Genomic DNA, 13,032 nt, shown 5'->3' on the forward strand with positions numbered 1-13,032 from the left:
AGGATCAATACTCTTCACATACCACAGTTCAAATCTTGACTCTGGTCCAGAAGCTAAGACCCTGAGCTCCCAATGCAGGAGACTGGGGTTCGATCCCTGGTCGGGGAACTAGATCCCACATGCCACAACTAAAAGTTCGCGTGCTGCAGCTAGAAAGGAAAAAAAGATCCTGAGTGCCGCAACTATGACCTGGCATAGCCAAATATATATATATAAAATCTCAGCTCTGTCCCTTTACCAGCTGAATGACTTTGGGCCAGTCACTTACCTCTCCATGCCTCTGTTTCCCCTGCAAAATGAGGATGATGATCAGATCATTATGAGGATTAAATTACTCAATATTTGTAAAGCATTTATAACAGGGCCTGGCACATAGCAGATGCTTTGTATTTGCTAAGTAAAAATAGAGTTCAGGGATGAATGTGTCGGTCTTTGGCTATTTTTGTAGTTTCATCTTCCTCTGACACTGGTCTCTGCCACCAGCTCACATCCGGCTCTCCTATTTCTACATATGCCAGAAATGTCCACCTCCCTAGAACTTGGCTCACAGTGTTCTCTGGGTAGAAGACCTTTTCCATCTTGTTCACCAGTGACCCCTGTTTATCCTTCACAGTTCAGCTCAAACTTCACTTTTGGAAGTCTCCCTGGACTCTCGGAGACAGGTAGCCCCTTCCCTCCTTTGAGCCTCCATTTCATCGCATTTTCATGCACATCTGAGATCCCCATTGCACTAAAACTTGAGAGCAGGGATATATTTTATGCAACTTGGTATTCCCATAGCTTGCACAATACCTGACACACTATAGGCATAAAGGATGTTTGTTGAATGAATGGATGGATGAAATACATTAATAAACTTTACCTTAACCACTTGCATCATCCAATAGAATATCATGTCAGATCCTATGACAAATGAAAATTGGCACAGTTGACTGGGAGATAAGTCTAGTCCTGTAGTTCACTGTAGCTTTTGTACCAACCATGAGAGGAAAAGTCACCTTATGAGATAGAGTACAGATTTCTATGAATATGTGGATGATAAAGCCTCAAAAACACCCAGGGATTTTCTTAAGACCCAATGTTTGCTGAATAGCCCTGTATCCCTAGCACTTAGCCAGGAGTGAATCAAGCTAGGAACTTGATCCTAGCATCAGACTGAGTCCTCACCTCCAGCTGTCCCACAGATGGGGACAGTGAAACTTGCAGAGGGATACAGAATCATCTGTCAACCGGCTGATGAGAGATGTGAGTTCTAGTCCTGGCTCTGCCCCAGTGAACTGTGTGACCCAAGATAGAGCCCTTCTTGTATCTGGGAAAATCCCAATAAAATCTAGGCCTTATTTTCATGATCAGTAAAGTTTCCCCTGATTGGGACAGTTTCTGAATCTGTGGTCCAGACTGGGATAAGGAAGGGAATAGTGGCAATTGACAAGATGAATTTAAAGGGGAAGTGAAGCAGCATCATTCAATGACAACCAAAAGGAGAGGTGCAGGCCATGAATAGGATCACTTCTCATCCAGTGTCTTCCTTTAATTCTCACTTCAGCATTTTGAAAGATGAAGAAATGAGGCACTGAGAGAGAGGTTAAGTAAGGGGTTGTTCCAGTTCATCCAGACCACAGTTTATAGAGGCGGATGACTGACCCTAGGCTCACTTTGGACTATTTCATTTTCCCAGCTCCTGAGTCAGCTCTCTCCTACAGCTCACCCCTCCCACCGAAGCCTACAGTAGTGGGAGCCAGGTCCGGACTCAGAACAAACCCTGGGAATGTGAAATGCCACTGTCACCAGTGGATAATGGATGAGCCAGTTCAAACCATCTGTCCTCTGGCTGAGGAAGGGTGGAGCCCTTACAGAGTGAGTACCTGGTAACCAGAGAACTTCAGGGGCATTCAGTCACCACACAGAATCCTCTTCCTCTGCTGTCGCTGGCCTTAATGCTCCACTCACCCCTAAACAAGTAGGTGGGAGTGCGCCCAACACAAGCATGTATTCATATGCACATATGTACACACATATGCATGTGCACAAGAGCTTCCTTGGTAGCTCTGGTGGTAAAGAATCTGCCTGCAATGCAGGAGACCCAGGTTTAATCCCTGGGTCCGGAAGATCCCCTGGAGAAGGGAATGGCAACCCACTCCAGTATTCTTGCCTGGAGAATCCCATGGACAGAGGAACCTAGAGGGCTACAGTCCACGGAGCCGCAAAGAGTTGGACGTGACTGAGAATGACTAACAACACATACATGTGCTCACATATGCTGACACACTCAAACACAAACATACAGACACACACCTACACACATGCTCACATAAGAGTTTCTCAGCTGAGCCAGGCTGTCAGAACTGCTCCTTCCCCTTCTCTATCAAAACTGCTGTGGAGGTGGCCTCATACTGGAAGCCCAGAAGGACTTAATAGCCTACTAGGGGAAAACGTACTTGCTTGATAAATAACTCCTGAGAAAAACAGATGAAAGAGAGGTGAATGTTAGCTGAGAGCCACGTGTGTACATGTGTGTATGTATGAGGCCAACAGGGACCAGCTAGGAGAAAAGGGGCCATCAGAAAGACAAGGATGGAAAGAAACAGGGAGAAAATGGAGACACACCCCTTCCCATACCTCTCCCTCTCTTCTTCCCTTCCCTTGTCTCCCCGAGGTTTCATTCAGTCCTGGGTAAGGCAGAACCTTGCTCAGGAGCCTGAGAATGGCCACGTCTCCAAGAGTATGGCGCCCTCTCCTAGATCTCATTTTTAAAAGTAAGGGAGCAAGGGCGCCTTCAATCACCCCGCAGGTCTTCGAATGGACAAGGAATCTCTTGTGTAGTCCTGCTCTCTTCCAGCCTGTCCCTTAGAACCAGCCTCCAGCTCTTCGCTCCCCTCAATCCCCTCCCCGCCACCTAAGGTTGAGGTGGCTGGCCCTTTAAAGCAGCGGCCCCCGGCCGGGTTATTGTCTCGCCTCTCAGCCAATCGGCGGCGCCGTTGGGGGCGGGGGACCTGGCCTCCAGATTGGCCGTCCCGCGCCACGCCCCGCCCGGGATCCCGGGAGCTGTCCGGCCGCCTCGGTGCTGATCCTGCCGCCGCCCACGGGCCGCGAGCAGCGCTGAGAGGGCACTATGAGCGGGGGCGTCTACGGCGGAGGTGAGCGAGCCTCGGGCTTCGGGATCTCCAGCCTGGCGCGGCCTCGCTCGAATCCCAGCGCCCCGAACCCATGCAACCCAAGCTCTGGGCACCCTGGGGCCTGTCACGTCTGCGCTCGAGCGGTTCCAGCCCCGGGTTTGGGTCCTGCATCATTCCAACCTTCGACCCTCCTCGGAATGCTTGCGCGTACCCGGCCCAACCTCTCCACCATTCAACCCGTCTCCGCCCGGCCTCTAGCCAGGCAAGGAACAGGGCCACTGGGCAGAAAGGGACTTCGGAGTCTTGATCTCCCACTCCCAGGACCCTGAACTCCTGGCCGAGCTCCCATCTGACCCTTCCGGGTTGAAGGTGGCTCTGCCGGGATCTCCTCTCGGAGCAATCCATGGAGAGAGAGTTTGGGAGATAACCCCTCACAAGTTTGTCTCCCGCACAGATGAGGTGGGGGCGCTGGTCTTTGACATTGGCTCCTTCTCAGTCCGCGCTGGGTACGCTGGGGAGGACTGCCCCAAGGTGAGCCTTCCAGCCCTCTGCCCAAATCCTAGGGCTCCCCTCCAGGCTTCCCAGTCATCCAGGGCTCTCAGTGCCCAGAGAAAAGCTCTGATGAGCGGGAATGTGGGAGTAAACCCAGGGGGTGGGCTGAGGGCCCTGTAAGATATGGCTTTCTCTCCTGTCCATGCCCCACTCCAGGCTGACTTCCCCACCACGGTGGGGCTGCTGGCCGCGGAGGAGGGGGGCGGGCTGGAGTTGGAGGGGGAGAAAGAGAAGAAAGGGAAAATCTTTCACATCGACACCAACGCCCTCCACGTGCCTCGAGATGGAGCAGAAGTCATGTCTCCCCTCAAGAATGGCATGAGTATGGGGCCCCCACTACCGGCTCCTGACACAGACCCAGAACCCACACCCCACAACCCGGGGCACAGGACCCCACATTCACGGAGTATTCCTTGCAGCTGCCCAAGTCCCAGGGATGCCCTCACTACTTCCCAAAGCTGCCTGGTTTCTCACAAGGGTCCACCAGATTCCTGGGAAAGGGGGGATTTCTGCTGGACGTTGTCTCACTTCCCCTCCCCTGGACTTGGCTTCCCTCCTTCCTTTCTGTTTCTGGACCCCTGCCTGCCCACCCTCATCTCTCCACTGATGTCCTGGCCCCAGTTGAGGACTGGGAGTGCTTCCGTGCAATCCTGGATCACACCTACAGCAAGCATGTCAAGTCTGAGCCAAACCTGCACCCAGTGCTCATGTCAGAGGCCCCGGTAAGTGCATAGTCCAGCCCCTAGTCCAGCCCTGGAGTGGGCCATTCACCTCTCCTCAAGCCACTCCTCTCCTCAAGAGGAGTGATTACTTCTCTTTCTTTGCTTTTCAAACTTTCCTTCCAACTCTGTCAGGTTCAACCACTTTCCTTCCTCCCTGGGTTAGTCTCCATGCCTCCTCTTCCACTCTCTCCACTTGCCTTTCTGCCAGTCATCCTTACACGATGCCCCACCCCCCAAGTCCCCGTGTGACCTTTTAACTGAAATTTTTGGTCGATGTTATATACACCTATATAGAATCAATTTTATTTATAAACTGCCATGCATAGCCTCTTCCTTCTATTATCCCTTTTCCAGAGACAATTGCTTTTCTTTTAGCTTTTATTTTGCCATTACCTTTTATATCTCTAAATATCATAAATCACTGTGAATTTTTCTAGCTCTAGGTATTATCTATGGGTTTCCCACTATAGAAAATGAGCACTTAGCTCTCTTTCCTCCCCAACCCACACCATACACATTTTTTTTTCTTATTTGAAGTACTGTTGCAGTTTAGAGTTTTTTTTTTTTAAGATTCAGTATTTATACTCTTATTATCATATATGCTAATCAGGCCTGAGACAGGCAATAAACTATTTATTTTCCTCTCTTGTGCAATTATTTGTTTTCTGTAGCACTGAAAATTTTCTTTGTTTCTGTTTTTCTTCATTTTCTATCTACTTAGTAATGTGACCTGAAATTATTCATCAGTTATCTTTATCTTTCCTCAAGACATTAATTGCTTTAGGTGTTCCATCAGTTTCATCTCCAAGAAATCTCTCCGGGAGCCTACCGACCTGCTCTGCTGTAGACTAGTTAGCTTCTCTGAAGAAGATGTAGCTATAATCCTGACCTCTCCCTTCACCTTCATCTTAAGAAAACACTGCACCTCTCTCCTGTATTACAAGTCCTGTTTCCAGTGGATCATGACTCTTTTCTTGATTTTTTCCCCTTGTTTTCATGGAGCACATCTTCCAGTAATTGCTTTAGAAAGGACATAAGAAGTAACATTTTTGAGACTTTGCATGTCTAACCTTGGATGTATAGTTTAGCTAGGTATAACACTCCAGGTTGGAAATAATTTTTCTTTGGAACTTTTTTATTAAAAAATTATTTACTTGGCTGTGCTAGGTCTTAGTTGTGCCACATGGAATCTTCAGTCTTTGTTGTGACATGCATTTACCAGAGATTGAAACCAGGCCCCCTGCATTGGGAGTGCAGAGTCTTAGCCACTGGACCACCAGGGAAATCCCTTTTTATGGAATCTTGAAGGTACTTCTTCAATTCTTCCAACATCTACTGTTGCCATTAAGAAAGGCAAGGTCATTTACTTCCTGATCCTTTGATGTAAATTATTTTTGTTTCTGACAGTTTATAAAATTTTCACTTTGTCCTCAGTGTTTTACAGTTTCACAGTATTATATTGGTTTATTTTTTTTCATGGCTCTGGACACTCAATGTGTCTCTTTAATTTGGACACTTATGTCTTTCAATTCAATTAAAAATTTAATTACTTATTTGCTGATTTATTTCTTTCAATTTTCTCTGTTCTCTCTTAGGAAATCCTATTATTTGGATTTTATACGTCCTAAACTGGTCTTCTTCTAATGTTTTCATCTTTTATATTTTATGTATCTCTTTCCTCTAATTTCCAAGATATTCCCTCAATTTATTTTTCAACTCTTCTATAAAGCTTTTAATTTCTGCTCCTCTATTTTTATTTTCCAGGAGCTCTTTCCTGTCCCATGAATGTTACTTTTTACTCATCTTTAAAAAATATTTATCTGTTTGGCTGTGTCAGGTCTTAGTTGTAGCACATGTTACAACTTGTGGGATCTTTAGTTGTGGCATGTAGAATCTAGTTCCCTGACCAAGGATTGAACCCAGGTCCCCTGCATTGGGAGTGCAGAGTCTTAGCCACTGGACCATGAGGGAACTCCCTCATTGTGCTTTTGATTTGCATTTCCCTAATGACCAAAAATGTTGAGCATCTTTTTATGTGCCTGTTGACTTTTGTGGGGTTATGGTTTTCTTCTTTTTTAATTCTCCGTTTATTATAATTTTGCTGGGATCTTGGGAGGTGGCTTCCCAGGTGGCAGCAGCGGCAATGCAGGAGACTATATTACCAAGGCAGGAGACTTAACAGTTGCAGGTTCAATCCCTGGGTCAGGAAGATCCCCCTAAAGAAGGAAATGGCAACCCACTCCAGTATTCTTGCCTGGAAAATCCCATGGACAGAAGAGACAATCCATGGGGTCACAAAGAGTCAAACACGACTGTCTGCATAGCCTGGGAGAGAATAAATGTAAACGTTTGTATTCAATCCAACATTTTTACCCAGAAAGATGTTCTTTTCGGCTTTCTTATCTCAGAGGATTAGAGTGGGAAAGAGGGATGTACTGGGGTCTTGGGGGGGGTGCAGGGTTTGCCTGAAGTGTGTATTGCACAATGGAAAGCACTGTGCTAGGAGTCCAGAGACTGTGACTCTAGACCCAGCTCTACCAAGAGCTTTCTGTGTGATCTTGGCCAACTTCCTTCTCTGCGTTTTATTTTCTTCAGTTGGGTTTTAATTGTGATATTTCAAATTCTTTATAGTTTCAACATTCTAAAGACCTATGAGGGTCAAGGGACCTGACCTCTGTCCTCAGTGCAAAACAGGTCTGTGTATGTGGAAGGTGTATACATAGATTAGTGCCTTTCATTTCCTGAAACTTCCCCTCTTGCACTTTCTCCCCAGTGGAACACACGAGCCAAACGGGAGAAGCTGACAGAGCTGATGTTTGAGCAGTACAACATTCCTGCTTTCTTCTTATGCAAGACAGCTGTGCTTACTGCGTATCCTCTGGGTTAAGCTGCTCTGTGAGAATGGAGAATCAGGGTGGAGTTTGTGGTGCACTGAGATGGAGGCTGGGCTTGATTCTATGGAGATAAATATCCTGGATGGGCAGAACCCCCCACCCCCAAGCCCCATTAGTGCAAAGAGCCCTTGGGAGCTGAGTGCTTTGTATCTTGGGGTGGCCAGACCAGTGGTCCTTTCCCATTCCTTGGATCAGGCTGAGCGTGGAGAGTTGGGACAAGTAGACAACGGGGGCTGGGGCTGGAGAGAGAAGGGAAGGGTACATGACACTGAGATGTTCCCTTCCCATTTATTTTTCTAAAAGGATCAGCTTTGCATTGTACCCTGTGCCAGGCACTGGGGCTACATAGACCCTCATTTCAGGGATCCCATGGGACATAGAACTAAGACTAAAAAGAGAGGCTGGATATTCAGAAGAAAGGAATAGAGGAAGAAAGTGTGATTCAGAGAAGAAACAAGTGGCAAACCGTCTCAGCTGCCTTTCTCTAGCAAATGGGTCACAAGCCAGAAGAGGAGATTTGCAGACTGGGATTGGGCTGGACCTGGGAAAGTGGAGAGTAGGCCAGATCAGCTTCCAGCCTCCTTGTTCACTGCTGCTGGCTCTTTGACCTACCCCTCCCATACCAGCTTTGCAAACGGACGCTCCACAGGTCTGGTGCTGGATAGTGGGGCCACCCACACAACGGCCATTCCAGTGCATGATGGCTACGTCCTGCAGCAAGGTGGGGCCTCAATAGGGGTCGGGGGCACCTTGAGGGACCAGGCAGTGACACCCCCTCCTTTCCAGGCATTGTCAAGTCACCCCTGGCAGGGGACTTCATCTCCATGCAGTGCCGAGAGCTCTTCCAGGAAATGGCCATTGACATCATCCCACCTTACATGATCGCAGCCAAGGTGGAGCCTCTGGGATGTCCTGGGCACTAACCCTATGACTGTCAACCCCCCGACCCATCAGATATCAGGGCGGGGAGCACCCAGGCCCCAAGAGGATCCTGGGCCCTCGATTTGCAATTGAGGCATCAGAGATCCAGACAGGCTGAGGGACATGGCCAAGGTCCCCCAGCCAACTGCTAGAAGGATGTGTGTATGAGGGCCAGTGTGGTGGGTTCTGGGCTCCAATAGACCCAGGTTCAAGGTCTGCTTCTGCCACAGAAGGACTGTGTGACCTAGAACATGAGACTAAAGCTCCTAAATCTCAGTTTCCTCCCCTGCAAAGTGGAAAAACTACATGTAGGACTGCCGCAAGTATTAAATGAGACCCTGCATGCAAGGGATCCGCACATGGAACATGGCTCAGTAAAAGGCTGTTTCCTTAAGGTCTGGCTTCCTACTGGATTCTCCAAGCCCTCAATCTGACCAAGGCCTTTTAGATCTCTGTACCCACTGCGTGCACAGTATCCATGGGGTGGGCTCTCCCCATTCTTTCTCCTCTAATAGGGAAGGGGGAGAAACACCTTTTCTGGGCAACAGAACAGAGAACCCGGTGCCCATTAGCTGCAGAGCTGGCAAGTGCTGGGGAGGCAGGTGTGGACAGGGCAGGTTGGGCCAGTGTGGGATGCAAAGGGTGATCGCAGGCTGTGCCCCTACAGGAGCCTGTACGGGAGGGCGCACCCCCAAACTGGAAGAAGAAGGAAAAGTTACCCCAGGTTTCCAAGTCCTGGCATAACTACATGTGCAATGTGAGGCACTGGAGAGGGTTCCCGGAAACCACCCCTCCAGCTCCTAATCCCTCCCTCACCGCCCTTCCCCTCCATGAGCAGAGGGGAGGGACAGAGGCCCTGCAGGTGGGGGGGGGCCCTGCAGGTGTGGGGGGCCCAGCCCTCACCACATCCCTGGGCTCTTAGGAGGTGATCCAGGACTTCCAGGCCTCCGTGCTGCAGGTCTCAGACTCGCCCTACGATGAGCAGTGAGTGGGGCCCACAGCTGGGGTGGCGGGTGGGAAAGGGGCAGGCCTGGGGCTCAGGGGGTCCTCTGGTCCTTCGGGAGCACCCCAAGCAGAATCTCACTCCTTCCTGGGCAGGGTGGCTGCGCAGATGCCCACAGTGCACTACGAGATGCCCAACGGCTACAACACAGACTACGGTGCAGAGCGGCTCCGCATCCCTGAGGGCCTGTTTGATCCCTCCAATGTCAAGGTGGGGCTGGCTGGAGTCCCTGGGTCCCGGGGCTGGGGGGAAGCTAAGGATGACAGGGGTCTGGGGAGAGGGGACAGAGGGCCCAAAGCCCAGTCACCTTTCTCCACAGGGCCTGTCGGGGAACACCATGTTAGGGGTGGGCCACGTGGTGACCACCAGCATCGGCATGTGCGACATTGACATTCGTCCGGTGAGGCCCAAGCCTGCCTCTGGGTGGAGGGGTCCAGGAGAAGCGGGGGCGTGGGGGCCAGGGCAGGGCTGTGCCCTGATCGCTCACTCTTTCTCCCTGCTCTCAGGGCCTCTACGGCAGTGTCATTGTCACCGGTGGGAACACGCTCCTGCAGGGCTTCACTGACAGGCTCAATCGAGAGCTTTCCCAGAAGACTCCACCGGTAGGAGCCCACCCTCGGCCAGGGCGCTGGGCCAGCCCTTCAGCACCAAGTCCTTCCTCCTTCCATAGAGCCAGTATTCTGGCCACCAAAGCGGCTCCTTCCCGCTATGGCCTCGCCACTCCAAGCCCTGTCCCTTCCCACTTCCCAGAACCAGGTGTCTGCTTCCCCTAGCCCTTCTTTCTTCCCAGAGCATGAGGCTGAAGCTCATCGCCAGCAACAGCACCATGGAGCGCAAGTTCAGCCCCTGGATTGGGGGCTCCATCCTGGCCTCACTGGTGAGAGGGGAGGGCCCTGGCCTAGTGCTGAATGTGGGGTAGATCCAGACCGCCCCACCGCCTTGCCTACCACCTCATTCGCTCATTGTTTATGAAAGGGCAGTCAGTGCTCCCAGAAAGGTGAATGTGATCTCAGGACACAAAGCAGGGAGTGGAGGACAGGAAGCTGGACAGGTTGGCTGGGATGAGATTGTGGTGGTCTGTGTGCCAGGGTGAGCCCCTAGAGGTTTGGGGCAAGGGGATCTGATGGCCACAGGCATGACTGGGAAGGTTATGTCCGACATGAGACTTTGGGGATGGGGGTATGAGCTGAATTCAAGGGGACCTTGGCGGGAGGCTCTTTCTATTGTCCTAGAGTCACGGGATGGGTAGCAGTGGGCATAGGGTGGTGAGCAAGCGACAAACCGAAGGCAGCAGTCAGGGTGGTTCTGCGGCAGTAGGTGGGGAATTCAGTCTGGAGCAGCTGCTGGGGCGGGGGCAAGACGTTGAGCAGAGAGGTAAAGATGCAAACTGCATCTGATGAGTGTCAGCCACACAGAGGGGGACAGCAGGGTCATGACAGGACAAGGATGATATCAGCTAGAGGCGGTGCCCCCAAAGGGACAGAAGCAAGGGTCAGAGTGACAGAAGACTGACCCCCCGAAGATAGCTCAGGGTTGCGAAAGTGTCAGTTGCACAGTCGTGGCAAGCCTCCTGCGTGCCTGGACAGACAGCCCGACCTCATCCCTGCCTTCGTGCTTGGGGACAGTCTGGAAGCCAAGACAATCAAACAGAAGGTCACCACAAAGTGTGGGGTGTTCCTTCAAAGGAAGACCTGATCTCATTCAGGCATCAGGAGGGGCCTCTAAGGAACCTTCAAGCTGAGATGGAAGAGTGAGAACTCAGGAGGCAAAGCAGGAGAGCGTGTGTGGCCCCAGGGGAGAGCCAGGCAAGGCCACAGGCAGGGTGTAGGTGCTGTGGGGCCAGAGTTGAGGAAGCTCACCTGGGCTTCCCTGGTGGCACAGATGGCAAAGAATCTGCCTGCAATGCGGGAGACCTAGGTTTGATCCCTGTGTTGGTAAGATCCCCTGGTGGAGAGCATGGCAACCCATTCAAGTATTCTTGTCTGGAGAATCCCCGTGGACAGGGGAGCCTGGAAGGCTACAGTCCATGGAGTCACACAGAGTCGGACATGACTCAGCGACTAAGCACACAAGCTGGGCTACAGAGCAGAGAGTGGGCTGGAGAGGGCTACCGCGGTCTCCACTGTGCCCCGGGGTTGCCAGCAGAGTGGATGTAGGGGAGAGAGGGTTGGGAGCTTATCAGAGGTCTGACTGAGAATGTGAGCACCGTTTGGATACGAGAGGTAAGAAGGAAAGGGGTCAAGGATGAGACCCAGGTAAAGAATCTGCCTGCAGTGCAGGAGACCCGGATTCAGTCCCTGGGTTGGGAAGATCCCCTGGAGAAGGAAATGGCGACCCACTCCAGTATCCTTGCCTGGACAATCTCATGGACAGAGGAGCCTGGTGGGCTGCAGTCCATGGGTTTGCAAAGAGTCGGACATGATTGAGCGACTAACACACTTACTTATTCAAAGTACTATCAGTATGTCAATCAGTATAAAATGTGAGATGTTTCACATCCTCTGGATTTATTTTCAATATCCAGTGCAGATTTGACACCGAGAGCACATTTCATCTTGGATTAGCTGCATTTCAAGTGCTCGATAGCTCCATTTCAAGTGTTCCACGTGGCAAGGGGCCACTGGATTTGGACAGGGCAACTGTAGAAGGCGAGAAAGACCAAAGAAGCAGGTTTGAGGCAGGGCTGGGCGAAGATGGTGACAGCAGTCATGGATATGTTGACTGAGTGAGGTTCCAGGAGACACTGAGGACCAGGAGGCTGTCCGAAAGACAGTTGAGAATTTGGGTCGGGAACTCGGCAGGGAGCTCTGCATTGGAAACTGGAGATGGTGGGAAGGGTGGGGCTTTGGCACAGTAAGCAGAAGTCAAGGGAGAGGTGACATGGTCCAGGAAGGTGTGTCCAGAAACAGGGACACACACACTGACTTTCAGGCAGACGCAAGTGATCATAGAGATGGTACAGTCTAAAGTGCCAGGGCTGGCGGACCCTATTTCAACGGGGGGTGGGGGGTGGGGTGGGGTGCCAAAATAAAGACATCATCCCCACCTTGATGTTAGGTGGTGTCGGAATGGTGAGGAGGGTGGAGGAAAGATTTTTCTTGGGAAGGAGGGAGACTTGGCATGTAAGGCCTGATGGAGTGACAGGGTATCTGGTGGAGAGGGGATATGGAGTGTTGCAGCGCAGGTTCGCTGGCCTGCGGCTGGAAGGTCCACCTCCCAGCTCGAACCGCCCTGGGCTCCGAACTGACAGGTGCTCAGTAAATGCTCAGTGAATGCATCGTTGACTGAACGGTATGAAGCGGGTATCCGCCTTCTGAATACGAAGGAGGGGACAGGGAGATGGGGCAAGTTGGTGGTTGCGGGGGGGGTGGGGGGATGTGGGCTTGGGAGGGGGAAGATTCCGAACCTCCATGGGTGGAGTGTGGGGAACCTGCTCTCCCTCCCTCCTGGCCTCCCTGACCGCCCTCCCGCCCCACCCATCCAGGGCACTTTCCAGCAAATGTGGATCTCCAAGCAGGAATATGAGGAGGGCGGGAAGCAGTGCGTGGAGCGGAAGTGCCCCTGAGGGCGCCCCCTCCCCACCCACAGGCCGGCCCGCAGCGGTGGGGGAGGGAAAGCGAACGGAAGAAGACGGTTTCCCCCACCTCGGCTCTGCAAGCGCAGGATCGACAGCCACCCCCCTAACGCTCCCATCGGCCCCCTTTTGTTCCCCTCCCCACTTGTCCTCTTGATTGTGAAGTTTCTGGGTTAAAGGGAGTAAACATGTTTTAAGAAAAAAAAAAGTTTGGCCTCTTTGGGGGTGGGCAGTTGGAGCAGGAGTCTGG

At 51.5% G+C, this 13,032-nt stretch overlaps 1 protein-coding gene across 1 annotated transcript; it reads left to right on the forward strand.

The window, feature by feature from the left end:
- Positions 3,005–12,990, forward strand: ACTL6B (actin like 6B). Its single transcript, XM_018040358.1, has 14 exons — positions 3,005–3,137; positions 3,571–3,647; positions 3,825–3,990; positions 4,290–4,390; positions 7,164–7,261; positions 7,911–8,005; positions 8,071–8,177; positions 8,873–8,962; positions 9,128–9,189; positions 9,304–9,418; positions 9,528–9,608; positions 9,715–9,810; positions 9,999–10,085; positions 12,693–12,990. Exons 1-14 carry the CDS (start codon positions 3,113–3,115, stop codon positions 12,771–12,773), a joined length of 1,281 nt encoding a protein of 426 aa, XP_017895847.1. The 5' UTR covers positions 3,005–3,112; the 3' UTR covers positions 12,774–12,990.

The sequence above is a fragment of the Capra hircus genome, chromosome 25, assembly GCF_001704415.2.
Source record: "Capra hircus breed San Clemente chromosome 25, ASM170441v1, whole genome shotgun sequence".
NCBI classification, from domain to species: Eukaryota; Metazoa; Chordata; class Mammalia; order Artiodactyla; family Bovidae; genus Capra; species Capra hircus.

Excerpts from the sequence above, each read along its gene's own strand:
- ACTL6B (XM_018040358.1), top strand. The coding sequence starts at position 3,113 with ATGAGCGGGGGCGTCTACGGCGGAG. Across the intron at positions 3,138-3,570 it reads CGGGGGCGTCTACGGCGGAG|ATGAGGTGGGGGCGCTGGTC; the intron begins GTGAGCGAGCCT and ends TCTCCCGCACAG. Across the intron at positions 7,262-7,910 it reads AAGACAGCTGTGCTTACTGC|CTTTGCAAACGGACGCTCCA; the intron begins GTATCCTCTGGG and ends CTCCCATACCAG.